Below are 13,832 nucleotides of genomic sequence, written 5' to 3'. Positions count from 1 at the left end.
AGATCCTGAGAAATTCACAGTATCATTCTCTTTTAGAAAGTCATACAATAGTAAATAGCATTTTGTTTAACTCAGGATGAAAGGAAAAATCACGTCCCTCTCATCAACAAGAATTCACAGGGGTGGCCAGCAGCAGTGAGGAGATTCACTCATCCTCCCCAAGGATTAATGTCAAGCTGTGCAATAGTTTTGTTCCTAACAGCAAGTGTGTGAAAACAATGATGCTAGTTATTACATCTTTCTTAACCATATTAAATCCCCTGCCAAAAGTCAAGCTTATATTAACTGAAATACTAACCAACACCTGCAACTGGGTATGTTGATTTTCAGTAGAGAGGAGGAAAGAGAAGTTCACAGCAAACAGGCCAGTGACAGAACAAGGGCATTTAAATAATTGATCGCAGCTTTTTGTTTTCATTCTTATCTCCCAATAATTAAGGATCAGATTACAAACTTGGGTGATAGCGGTAGCCTAAAGAACATCCCTGCCACGCAGACTAATTCTTACCTCATTTTAATCTTTAATTACATTTACTGTACAGGTGCAAAATATGAATAAAGTTTAATAGACTTGTAGCTCAAGACTACATGAACTGAAGATTATGCTTCTGGTATGAAGTATAAGCCTTTGCATCACAGCTAATAGTACAAGTCTGCTCACAGCAACATCAACAGGTAAATCACTTGTTTGCTAAATATATATGTGGTACAGAATCTTCTGTTAAACAACCCCACTCTAATTAAGATACTGTATTTGCTAGGCTAGCAGGTTTTAGACTTGGATAAAATGCAGTGTTTCAAGTATGTTTAAAGTTAGGTCAAGAAAGGAAGTCTAATTACAACAGGAGTCACAATTTTGGTTATTTTTCTTTTAATCATTTTTTTGAGAAGATGTACAGATAAAGGCAGACACAGTGACTTTTCTAAGAGTTAAAAATCTATATAGGTACAACACCATAACAACTGTACAGCCCATCAGTAACTGCAAGCATATTGTATCCTTAACTACAGCATGCCTATGCCTTCCTGTGTGGCAGAACAGAGCTGGAAAGTTCCTTTTCAGGAACATTGGTTAATAATTGTTTCTCACAAATGGGGGACTGTCTTAGGGAGCATGAGCCTGATTTTTAGAAGTACCCAGTATTCACTCCTGTGTCAAATTCTCTTCTTTCTCCTAGTGTAAACTAGAGAACAAATTCGTATGACAACACTCAAGATGACTTCATCACATATAGCTACACTCTAAGAGAGTGCAGTTAAAGCTGTTTCACTTCTTTTACAGAACTACAGACCCTTTTATTAAAAGGAATACTTCTCTTTCCAAATGGTGGATCATCTCCCCATCTTCACCACAAATGCTTTTATATACTTGTTGAAAATAGGATTATAGAATAGATTATAGCATAATATCCTATAACAGATTATAGGATGTAGTTTTCTCACCTAGTGTAGTATGGATACATGTTTATGTAAGATCACAGCCTACTTTTACTAACTTGGAGAGATTTTCAGTTTCAAGTATTTTGATTGTCCATATTCATAAACATTGCATATGCATTTTATCACACAGTATAACAACAACAAAAGGGTTCCTCAACAAATCCCCTCTGCTAACATTGCCTTAAGCTGTAACACACGAACAATTCAGTGCTGCAAACATTCACTGTAGCAAAAGAAAAAGAATTCCTTCTTCTCACTGTATCTCTAGCCTCTTGCACTTATGATACCCTTCAGCAAGTCTATGGGCAATGGAAAGATGATGGTGGAGTTCTTTTCTGCAGCAATGGTGGTCAAAGTTTGCAAGTAACGCAGCTGAAGAGCAGCAGGTGACTCTGTGATAACCATGGATGCCTCTTTCAGGGCCCTGGAAGCATTCATTTCACCCTCAGCTGCAATTACCTAGAAATGGAATTAATTAAATGGAATTAATTAAATGGAATTATGACACAATGATAAACTATAAGTTTGTCAGATGACTTCAGCCTTAAGTCATAAATAAAAGATATAGCTTATCACTTTGATCAAGTGACCTCCCCTTACTGTCTTCTTTCATTGGTTCTGCCTTTTCTCTCCCTTAGATATAAGCTACTTCTGTTTGCCTTCAAGGCCCTGTATGCCTCTTTTCCATTCCATTTACAAAAATTGGCAGTGTTAAGTCCTGAAAATGCAACACGTTGAATTCGGTGTATTTTCAGAAAATCCCTGCTTTTATGCTTTTCAACACAGCCTCCTAAAAAAAGAAGGTACTCCCCATACATCTCTCTGAAAAGGGCTTGATGGTTGAATGGTGTGGTTCTTTACTGGGGAAATACCTTTTTATTCCCTCATTATTTTTTCAATATGTGCTCATCAGGAACAGATATGTGGCCGTGCATTTCTTCACAAGCAAGGCTCTTCTGCATTGGGACGATATATTCTGAGTATTTGTAAAGGACAGCTAGATAGTGAATAGCACTTTTAACAGGTAAGTTATTGAAGTTATTGGTGCATGTCAATGCTCAAAATTGTTCTGTTTAAGATGTGGTCTAGGAATGTAATAAAGAATTGGAATTCTGCGTTTTTAAATGATAGCCGCAAGTTCAACATGAAACTGAACAAGCACTTAAACAAATCCACACAAATCCTACCCTGCATTCCTAGTTGCCACAAACCACTTTCGCAGAGAATCTGCACTTTCCAAAATACCACATTAAGTTATTTATGAAGGAAATAAATAAATAAATAAATAAAAGTATTGATGTTATTACCTTAGCTCTTGCCTCCCGCGCAGCTTCTGCTTCTGCAGCCATTGCTCTCTGCAGCTGTACAGGTAATTTCACATCCTTGATCTCCACACGTTCCACCTTAATGCCCCAATCATTTGTTGCGTCATCAAGCGTAACCTATTTAAAGTATGACAATTAACTTAAGCCATCTAATTGGCTGCAAACAAATGTCCAAATTTGAAGAAAGACTATCAAACCACATGAACTGAAGAATGAGAATTCCTGGACTGTCTATTTAATGATTTTAGTATTTATGGTATGCTTTGATAACTGTAAAAGCATAACTGTTGTAAACAATTACTTAAAGGACAGCTTTATGAAAGGAATTTAAAAGCTTTATGAAAGGAAGTCTGTGGTGTAATTTCCTTCAACAGTAGAGTATAACAATCCAGAAAATGCTTCCTCTCATGAATTCCTCATTCCCGTTTATTAGCCCCACTGGTCCATTTTTCTTGTATTCACTCATTTGTATTTGACTGACTGCCATCCCAATAGCTGTGGATAGGGTTTTGCCTAAAGCTCCAAATCAAAACTTGACTTATCACTTATAAGGTTAAAAAAAAAAAAGTCCCGACATGTAAGTTATCCATGGGATTACTGTATAACTGATTGGGTAACGGATTGCTTAGATAAAGTTCCTCATACCTGCATGCTGTGTGCAATTTCTTCACGATCAGAGAGAATCTGAGAGAGATTTTTGGTCCCCAGAACATTCCTCAAGGTAGTCTGTGCTAGAAGACGCGTGGCTGAGCCGGCATTTGTGACATTTGCTACAGCAAGGACAGCGTCCTGAACTCTGTAATAAACCACTCCATCTACATTAACTGTCACAGAGTCCTTGGTCAAGATCTAAAAAGCAACGGGAGAAGCATATAATAATTAAGCATACACTTATTGAACATAATGCTAATTACATATTTATTTTACTGGGTAAATGCCTAGTTTTTTCCAGGGTAAAGCAATTATCATAAAAACCATAGGTCTTATACATGTATGGTACGTATAAACATGTCTACATACTGATGCACAAACCTTCCTGCACAGCTTTTTCAAGCTAAGACTAAATATGGTACTGGAACACTCCTCACTGAAAAATTAATTCAATTAATTTTCCCTTTACGTTTTTTCAAAGTCAATTCTCCAAACTCACAGAGGGATTTACAACTCGTAAGAAGCAAACAAAAAAATATCGATGAATAATTTGCATCAAAACATGTGCTTTTAGCTAGGCAATTTTAGCCTGTTATGCTGAAACTAACAATGTATCATATCTAGGTGGGAAAAAAAAAGTAAACAAAAAAACAAACCAAAACCACCCCATTTCAGTGAGGCTTATATCAAATGTATAAAAGTGGCAGATTGTAGAGGAACACAAGAGGTATGCATAATGTAGGACCAAGCTAACAGGCTCTAAGAACATTAGCAATCCAAAAGTTATTTTGTTTAAATGCAGAGATAAAAATACAGGACCATTCCATTCAAAAAGTGTTCAAGTACTCTAGTTAAGACCACACTCTAGAAACATTTTTGAGAGGGGCTCATTTTATGTTTCTGTACAGGGAACAATAGGCCAATAAGTATCATTGCAAATACAGGATATATGAGATCTTTACTTGTATTTAACTTCAGTCACAAGACTGAAGATTTAGCAGGCACATTTGTGCAGGTGTGTCAGCTTATAAAACAAGGGCAAAACAGGCAACCTGTTTAAAAAGCAGGTGAGGGAAGAGGAAGTGTATTTCAGATGTACTTTTGAAAGAAGAGCACACATGAGTTTTCCATTCTACAGGTGTGACTACAGCTGAAGGCAATTCAGTGATTATTCCATAGGAACAGCCAAGAACAGAGACTTAACACCGCCGTGACTGTGTAAGTTAGTTTATTTAATTGCAAAAGCTTTGTGAATGAAAGATGTCAGTGTATCACAAAGCCCAGAGAAACAAAGGGCCACACCCATGAGATATTTTAGAAAACACTGTAAGGTTTGACTGAATTATGTCTAGCTACTTAAAAAATTGGTTTTGCTTATCCAAAAGCAATACATTTCAGCTGCATGGCTGTCAGCCTTACTTCTACATTTCATTTGAAATGTTTTTATCTAGCAGTTCATTTTCCTTCTTGGAGGTGCTTCTGATTGAAATGCCATCTTACACTACTAAATTATAAGTGGTGATACGTGGTGATTTCTAGAAAAGTTGTAGAGAAAAATCAGACTTGTGAACATCCTCAGAGCTAGATTCAAGTGATTTATTGAATTTAGCACCTGCATGTTAAATAAAAGATGTACTTGCACAGATAAAGACAGATATTCCTGACAGTTTAAAAGAGGGTAAGTGACAGAAGAAGCTATTGTTAATATTAATTATATTTTAGTTTAGTTATAAAGATACTGAAATAATGCACATGACCATGAGAAGAGGTGTTCTAATTCTGTGTTAGAAGATTAGGATCTTGTTATTTGACAAGAGGGGGGAGTGAGATACTTAACCTTCAAGAGTTTTGTGCTTCCACAATCTATGTTAGCAGGCTTTTCATAATAGCATGTGAAAACAAAGAATGAGTAGTGTGGACAGAACTCAAGTACAAATAAAAATATATTTTTGCTTTCACCTACTGAAAACAAGCAAACCTGAACCTCCAAACATAATTTAATCAAGTCAAAAGAAAAAACGTAGAACTTCACTAATGGTACATCTGCAGCTGCAAGCACATTATGCCTGCCATTGATTAGGTTTCTACCAATTACCCTTTCGAGTATGCTATGACAGCTGCCATCTGTCTAAATCTACAACTAATGATGAGCAATAAACTGGCTGGCAAACACGACAGGAAACAGATGCACTAGACAGGTTGCATCAAGTATCTTTGTCTTGCAAAACATACCAGATACATAGAGGATACAGTTATAACAGAAACACACAATTGTTCGATGACATTTTTAGAAGGCTAGTGTTTTGTTCTTTTGCTATCTGTTGGCATCACTTAGTTCAGCTAGCTCGCTACTACTGAGAGATTCTGCTACGAGATTAAGATGTCCAAGTAAAAACAGGCAAGTAATGACAAGAAACTTTTTGTACTTTAAAGCCTCCAAACTGGAAGATACCAGATGACATTAGGTGTAGTCACCTTCATATGTTCCTGCATGTAGCAGGACACAGAAGCAGCGCATACACAAAACTCATGTAAGAGAGTGGACCATCACCTTAAGTTTCTATTATTAGCTTTCGGCAATAATTTCATGCCATTATTTTAGCTACTTCATACAACTAGAGTAATTGGCAAGGAAAAGATCACTGCTTCTTTTGGAAATTGTTCAGATTTTACAGAAATGACTAGAGAATGCTGCGTGAAGTCTAGCACTCCTGATTCTAAACCTCTCCCATTCTAGCTCTTAGGCAGTATTAAGTTATCTTATTTGCTCCTTAGAGGACAGCATAACTTGTTTTCTTTCAGGGATCTTCTCTCATGGCCTTTAGTAATACCACTCAACATGTATTCGTCACAATACATTTTCCTTGTACAAATAGAAGCAAGAAATCTACATGAAAACTACATGCTACCCAATACTGAGAGGGCAAAAGGAAAAACAAAGGAAAAACACTTTAGCAGATACAAAGGCAATTGCAAACTTACCTCTTGGGGTGGAATATCAAAGGAGATGGTCCTCATATCGACTTTGATGAAGCTGTCTGTGCAGGGCAGGGCAAAGAACAAACCTGTACAAAAAAATCCATCAGACAGGATGCAAAAATGGGTCATTAAAATAGATGGCACTAGCTACAGAAATAAGCTTCAGTCCAGCCACTGTAGCTGTACAGCCCTCTTCATAACGAGCTCAGCAGCACATTCACTGGTGGCTTTCATGCCAGGATAAGATTTTAAGAAAAGTATGCTGAGAAGCTTTAATTTATTCAGCTCTAACTTATTTAGAGAGCTTTAGCATTTTGAAAAAGAACAAAATCACCAAACACCAACCCAACCCAAAAAATAAACAAAAAACAAAAGAACTGCTAAGAGCTACTTTTCAAACCTTGTCCTACATAGTTACTTGCGGGGCCTAAAACTATCAACCTCCTTTTGTTCTGGTGGGTCACTATTTCTTCAACATTACAACACTATGAAAATATCCCAAAATCTAGATTAAAATGAAGGGAGAAGTTATTGCCCCTTTTAATCACTTTGAACATCAGGAGCAATAGCTGAAAAACACATTCTTTCTCATGAGAATTTTTAATATGCACAGAAAACTTTTCAAAATTAACATATAGTTTAATTGCTTCTATTTCTTTTGAAGAATGCTATGGCTTTCAACCCATTTTGGCTTTAACTGAAATGCAAAACTTTTGTTTTTAAAATGGCACACTTGATGCCGCTATTCCTCACTTGCTATTCTGTGCTTTTAATTCTACCTGAAGACCATGCATTAACTAAGGAGATCTGGGTAAGGCTCACAGATAATTAGCTTACTACCTTCCCCATATAAATAACGTATCTTGCCACTGAAGTTACAAAATGCTTGAGAAACCCATTCACCAACCTAACTCCATGTCTCCAGACAGCTATTATTTTGCCAATGACTCAATTAGCACAAATATTAAGAATGCTCTCCAGGACATACCCGGTCCCTTTGCTCCACCTCTGATGCGTCCAAGTCGGAAGATGATGGCTCGCTCATATTCCTTTACAACCTGTAATAAATAGTTGGATATCATGCAAGAGTTTCCAAAAGCTGCATCATGAATTACAAACCAAATATACAGCAACCTAAGACAGTCTTAAGTCTCTTATCTAATACGCATCGCATTTCATTTCTATACTGGCTGCTTTTGAGAGTTTTAGCCTAACCCTTACTTTTAAAAAGCAAACAGAAAAAGGAACAATGAGAAAATTGTTCCAGAAGAAATATTCTTCAGACTATAGCACCACCTGTCAATAGCAGAAGCAACAACACTTCATCTGGGCAAGACCAAGCACTGAAAGCAGCCATCGGGAATATCCTGGCAACAAGAAAACAAAGCGCAGTAGATGTGATCCAGCAGAGATTTTCCAATTCTAATTCTGATGGGGTATATTGGGAAAAACAAAGCAGGAGTTGTTCTCTCAGGTCTGGAAACATCAAGCTCGAGGTGTTCACAATGACACATTCTCTAAGAATCTGTCATGTACACACATACATATATATGCACATATTTATATACTTCATATGTACACACATACATACATAGAGATCTCCTTAAAACTAAAACAAACAAAAACAAAAAATAAAAACAACAAATAAACAAACAAAACAACAATCCTCCAAGAGTAATTATGAGTTCTTACAAATTATTCTGATATCCCAACTAGCTTATGTACAAATGACAACTGGGTAGACAGTAAAGATGCCCATGCAAAAATCATTTTGACTAAACACTGTAATAGCACTTTTCTCTTTGATTTGAAGATTAACATACAGAAACATTTCTGCTATAGTCCAAGAGAGAATAGATTCACTTGTGTTTAAAATAAATAAATATAATAGTGAACAATAATAACCACTGGTAAGCACCTGTATTGCTTAAAGTTTTAATCCAGCTTAGCAGTGAAAAATTTTACCTTGATGCACATCCAGATCGATATGGGAAATGTAACAAGAATTAAAATATAAGAAATTATCACCAGAATCCATCCACACGCACCAAGGCTAGCATTGGATTGATCTGGAAGAAAAGAGCAGAAATTTTCAGAGTTTTAAAACAAAGAATGCTTGTTAAGGAGAGCACCGACACTGGGATATTTACTTTGAACAGTCCTTGAATAAGTCACTGCTAACATTACTCTTACTGCCAAACTCATTAGGTTTAGATCAAGCCAAATTAAAAGGCAAATTCTGCTTTCGTTTGCACTGCTCTCAAGTTGCACAAGGTAGCAGAGGACAGGATGTGGTTCAAGTCACATTCATGCAGAATTAAGTATGCACTTTCACACCCACACCTGGAGCTAACAGATTTCAATACAAGCTTTCAAATGCTTCCTTCTTCCTCAGCATTCTCTAGCAGAATGACATACAGGCAGCAGTAGAAATCCTGTTCCTTTAGGAGCTAAAGAAGTCAGAGCAACACTTGCTTCATAATGAGTGAGCTTGAAATACCCTGTGGCCCGTCTAGCAATAGGACATTTAAAATTTGGTTTATATTCCAATTGTCATAGATGCAGATCTGAGAAAACCTGCACTCTCAGTATTGCTTGATCTAGGAAGTAGCATAAGAGGTAGTGAAAGACTACCTGAATGTGAAATAAGGTCTCTGTAAAAAATTTCTTGTCCAAAGACTCCTATTGCTTAGAAAATAGACACGCTAGTGCTCTGTCAGGAATGACACCGACTGAAGGTATTTCTAGAAGCACCAAACAAGAGCTAGTGGTATCAAATACTATACAGCTAAAAAAAGCAACGTGCCACGATCTGTTGTCAAGCATTCATGAAGCGATAGGAAGTTTCCCTTCCTGCCAGTTAAGACTCCCAACAGGCTGCCAGGAGCCCACTGCCAAGCGGGGACATCCCAGGGTGAAACACACAACGATCACATTCCTGCTACAGAGATACTGACATCCATCCTTCTCACCCCAGCTGCTAAAAAGCCAAAGGTACGCTGCCAAAAATATCCCTGCAAAGCTCAGAAACACACAGCTCACATTTAGATAAAAGAAAGTTGCTTTGGGGTCGCTCTTCCCAATTTTGCTGAACTGTAAATACACCTTTACAGTGCTACAGATATGTGATCATTATCCTAACTTGATCAACACCACAAGAGGTATGGAGTAGTTACCTACCTCACTGCATTCAGCAGCTTGCTTAGCACAGAAATTCAATTAACGAGCCTGCGAGTTTCTGTTTAGTTCTACCTGGAATTATACAATAAATTCTGCCCTGTACTCACCAGAAACAATTATAATTCCGTTTTTACAACAAAACTTGCCAATGGTAAGAAATAAGTAAGTCTCCAAGTCTCTACCCTAACAGTTATTCTGGGCAGAACCCATTTTGTTATAAAGCAAAATCTTGACTTTCAAAAATTCTAACAACTCCAGGTATGGGCACTTTGTGGTGCCCACAATTGAATTCAAACTTGGATGAAGAGGGAAGTGAGACAGATGAGTCATTAGATAACCCTGAATGCAAAGAATAGCAAATGCTTTGCAAATTCAGATCCGCAACACTTGACTGAAGTCACAGAAGTCATCAAAATATTTGGGAACCGATATAAAAGTTTCCATTCCTCTTTTTCTCAGATTGTGAACCTTTCTGCCATTGAGCCTTTCAAGTAAAACAGAATATGGAAGTGGTGGAAAGTAACTGTTGTCTCACGTGGTATCTTCAACTCGACAAAGTTACTCAGACCTGAAGGCCACTGGTATCTTATCCCTTTCACGTGCCAGTGTAATAACCCTCAGGGAGGCATGTCATGTTGTGTGTCACTTTAAAGTTCCTCTGTGGAAAGTTACCTAAAGATACTGCCCTGCAATTTCCTGTTATGTAATGGAAATGCCAGCTTAAAGGAGTCATCTCCAGGTTTCTGAGAAAGCCACAGAAATGCATTACCTGGAATACTTCACACCCATATGTACTGTATAGGTAGCTGTCGGCATTAAGCAACATCTATAAACTCACTACTGCAGGGAAAATTACCTCTTGCTTTGCAACAAGGTATTAGCTAACCTAAAACCATAAAAGGTCCACATTGATTAAAGAGGAAAAGTTTCCCTTTCTCTTGCATTTGCTAATTTTCATAAACCTAAAGGAACCAAGGATCCTGCTTCAGTTCTACTCTACAGCTTACCATCAAAGCTTCACTGCACCAATTATCTGCTCCCACTTGAACCACACTGTTAAAAGAAGTATTTGTACATCTGCTTCCCTGATGAACCCAAAGGTGGAAGTTACAACTCAAGTAATGTGCAATTTCAAGATCTCAAGTAAGCACATTTTACTGAGCAAAAATTATTGTCCAATCATCCAGTATATTTCACAACATGTGAAATGCTGTCTCGTGAAAAACCATATGAAATACAGGAAGCATGTTTGGAATCCACGCAATGAGCTTATTATTGCAATTCTTGAACATCTCATGCATGGAATTTGGATAACTTCAGCAACTGGCCACTTGTCAGCTGCTCTCAGTCAGGCCCATCAACACAGCACTCTACATAGCAGCAAGTTCAACAGCACCAAAATGAGACTGACAGGGACAATGCAGGTGGAACGCACAGCCTCAGATGCACCTCTTGTGCATGATGCATATCCCTGATCACCCAACCTACTGAAAAAAAAAGATTTTGCACAACACAAAGTGCTGGCTTACAGCAGACTTCCTCCCAGCCCTCCTTCGCTTTTTGCTTTCACCCGTTCCATACGGGCACCCTTCAGTGGAGATAAAATGTGTCTTTGTTTTGGCAGGCAGTGACAAGGAACAGCTCGGGTAGATGCTCTTTTCATAAAATGTCTGCAAAACAACTACAGAACTACTGAAGACAGACTTGCAGTGTATTTTGTGATCTCGAGGCAAAGCAACAATAAAAAGGCCTGTCTAATTTCCTAGCTGCACCTGTAGAATTCAAGATCAGCAAAAGAGAGCTAGAATGAGAAATAAGGAAAATTGGTTCTGTACTGGGAGTTCTGCTTGGGAACACTAAAGAACTGGGTTCTGCTTCTTGACAGATCCCCATGTGAGATTTCTGATACTGTTATATGATTAAACTCATAAAGGGGAGATGCAATTTACTCCTTCCAAGGGAAAAACAAAACAAAACAAAACAAAACAAAAACACCTTATTTAACATCACAAAGTCCTTTTTTTTTTTTTTTTTTTTTTTTTTTTTTTTTTTTTAAATTTCCAGTGACTCTAGCTTCTCAACTTGTCTTCTTTGCTGCTTGATTCTCCCAAGTGCTGAGTTATACGCCCCACAGCTTCAGTTCAAACGTTATCCACCTTTTCCGGACCCTAATAATAGTCTTGCTCTTTTGTTATCAAGAAACTCAAAACTCAGACATGAATTTAATCAAAGAATCCTATTTGTGGACAGTCTGCAATAAATTATGTATCTTTAGGAAATAAACCACAAGGAAAAAAAAAAAGAAAAACATTTTAATTGAATTAGCCTTGGACCCCTTTAAGGCTGACTGGAACAGTTACTGCTGCTGTAACCAGGAATCATCACTTGTCTCATCAAACAGTATTAGCAATTTATAACAATTAGTTCCAGGAACTGAGATGAAAGGGCGAAGTTCTCCTATTACAGCTTTAGGTGTGGCATGCCCTTCACTGGAGATCTATTCCCTTCTGCAGAGCCTGAGCACACACAAATGGAACAAAGGCATCCCTGTCCAATCGCAAGAATGTGTACGACTGCGTTGCCCAGGGATGTGGGGGAATCCCAGGGGTGTTCAAGGAAAGGTTGGACCCGTTGCTTAGGGACGTGGTCCAGTGGGTGATAGAGAGGCAGGGGGACAGTTGGACCTGAGGTCTTTTCCAACCTTAATGATTTTATGACTCCCAGGTGCTGTGGTGGGAAAGGACCTTCCTCCACAGCCGGGCAAACGCCACCAGACACAACAGAACGCACGCAGGGCTTGGAGCACCAGATGGGCACTTCCACTTTCATGCTGCTGCTCTGAAATCCAGGGCAGTACGAGAATGACTCAGTACTGTTATTGTGTGACAGTTATTCCAGTATTTGCTAATTAGCAAACAATGACCACCGCTTTCAGTGAGAACTAATCATTTTTTTTTCAGAGCATTTCAAAGCTTTTTACATGGGAAACAGCCAAAATCATTACGTCTTGTTAGCCAAAATTACATCTCTTGCCTGCTTGCTCTGTAGATACTTTATCACGACAAAAATAACTGCTGGCCAGCCTCAGCCTCCAGAACAACACAGCACACCACAGCAAGAAACACCGGCAGCAAGGCAGGGAAGGGCTGGCAGAGCCCAGATGAGGCTGGGGTCAGAGCAAGCTCTGCTTGGTATCCTAACCAACGTAGCTACGGGATGAAACGCGAGGCCTCGGCACGGATACGAGAATAAAACGTGTGCCATGAGGCACCGGGCCACAGAGACCTACGGGTATTTATACACCACTGACCGCCTAGCCAAAGCCTTTGTACGCAGGGGGATCTCACACATGTGCTTCCTTCTCCAGTTGCAGCTGACAAAAGTTAAATTAATTCACCCCTCTTCAGCAGCATGAACATAACAGGAAAACACTCCAGCTTTCGGTGAGAGAAAAACCACCAGTTGCATAATTTGAGTGCATCACCCGCGAGGCAACATCCTCTAGCGCACCGACACCTGACCGTGCCATAAAAACGCTACGGTTCGGGCTTTTTTTTTTTTTTTTTTGACTTCCCTGAAGAGAAAGTTGAGTGCAGCGCAGAGGGTTTACTAACGGGGTAAACAAGCCGTCCTCCGGCCCTCTGGGGCTCCTCGGGGACCGCGGCTCCCCTCCCGTGTGCCCGCTCCGCTTCGCGCCTCAGCGGCCGGAGCCCCGCTGAGGGGAGCCGGGAGCGGGAGGGCGCGGGGCCGCCCGGGCTGAGGGGAGCGGGGGCTGCCCCGGGGGCGGCGAGGCTCTTCTGAGCCGCTAACTTCGCGCTGCCAACTTCGCTCAGCGGCAAACGTGAAAGAAAAAAAAAAAAAAAAAAAAGTAAAATAATAATAATTAAAAAAAGAAGCAGAAAACCGAAAGGGGGCCGTGCTCCCCTCCCGCCGCCGCGCCAGTTACCTCGATGCCGCAGCGCCTTGGGCACCGACCCCATCTCGCAGTCCGCCATGGCCGCTGCCGCCTCTCCTCAGCCCGGCCCGCCCTGTGCTGGGGGTGGCCGCCACCTGGGTGGGGCCGCGGCGCGGGCGGTGGCAGCCGTTGGGCCGCGCGCTGCCGCCTCAGCGCCGCTCCCCGGTGCTGTGAGGAGCCGGGGGGCACCGACCCCAGCCCCCGAGCCTTGGTTCACCCTGCCCGCCCCTCACAGGCAGGGAGAGGGGGAATTGAGGGGTGAGGAAGGGGGTGAACGGCCCCCGGAGGCACGGAGGGGAGGC

At 40.0% G+C, this 13,832-nt stretch overlaps 1 protein-coding gene across 1 annotated transcript; it reads right to left on the bottom strand.

Annotated features, from left to right (window-relative positions):
* Positions 1-869: 869 nt before the first annotated feature.
* Positions 870-13,592, bottom strand: STOM (stomatin). Its single transcript, XM_032200061.1, has 7 exons — positions 13,522-13,592; positions 8,361-8,464; positions 7,384-7,453; positions 6,399-6,481; positions 3,411-3,614; positions 2,748-2,882; positions 870-1,899 (listed from the first exon to the last, which is right to left on the bottom strand). Exons 1-7 carry the CDS (start codon positions 13,568-13,570, stop codon positions 1,705-1,707), a joined length of 840 nt encoding a protein of 279 aa, XP_032055952.1. The 5' UTR covers positions 13,571-13,592; the 3' UTR covers positions 870-1,704.
* Positions 13,593-13,832: the final 240 nt, after the last annotated feature.

This window comes from Aythya fuligula, chromosome 19, assembly GCF_009819795.1.
Source record: "Aythya fuligula isolate bAytFul2 chromosome 19, bAytFul2.pri, whole genome shotgun sequence".
NCBI lineage: Eukaryota > Metazoa > Chordata > Aves > Anseriformes > Anatidae > Aythya > Aythya fuligula.
The sequence above is the reverse complement of the archived record's forward strand: the minus strand, read 5'-3'. Positions and strand labels throughout refer to the sequence as shown.

Coding starts and splice junctions, on each gene's coding strand:
- STOM (XM_032200061.1), bottom strand. CDS start 13,570: ATGGCGGACTGCGAGATGGGGTCGGTGCCCAAGGCGCTGCGGCATCGA. Junction 8,465..13,521: donor CAAGGCGCTGCGGCATCGAG/GTAACTGGCGCG, acceptor CTTTTCTTCCAG/ATCAATCCAATGCTAGCCTT. Junction 6,482..7,383: donor AGGTGGAGCAAAGGGACCGG/GTATGTCCTGGA, acceptor TTTTTTGTACAG/GTTTGTTCTTTGCCCTGCCC.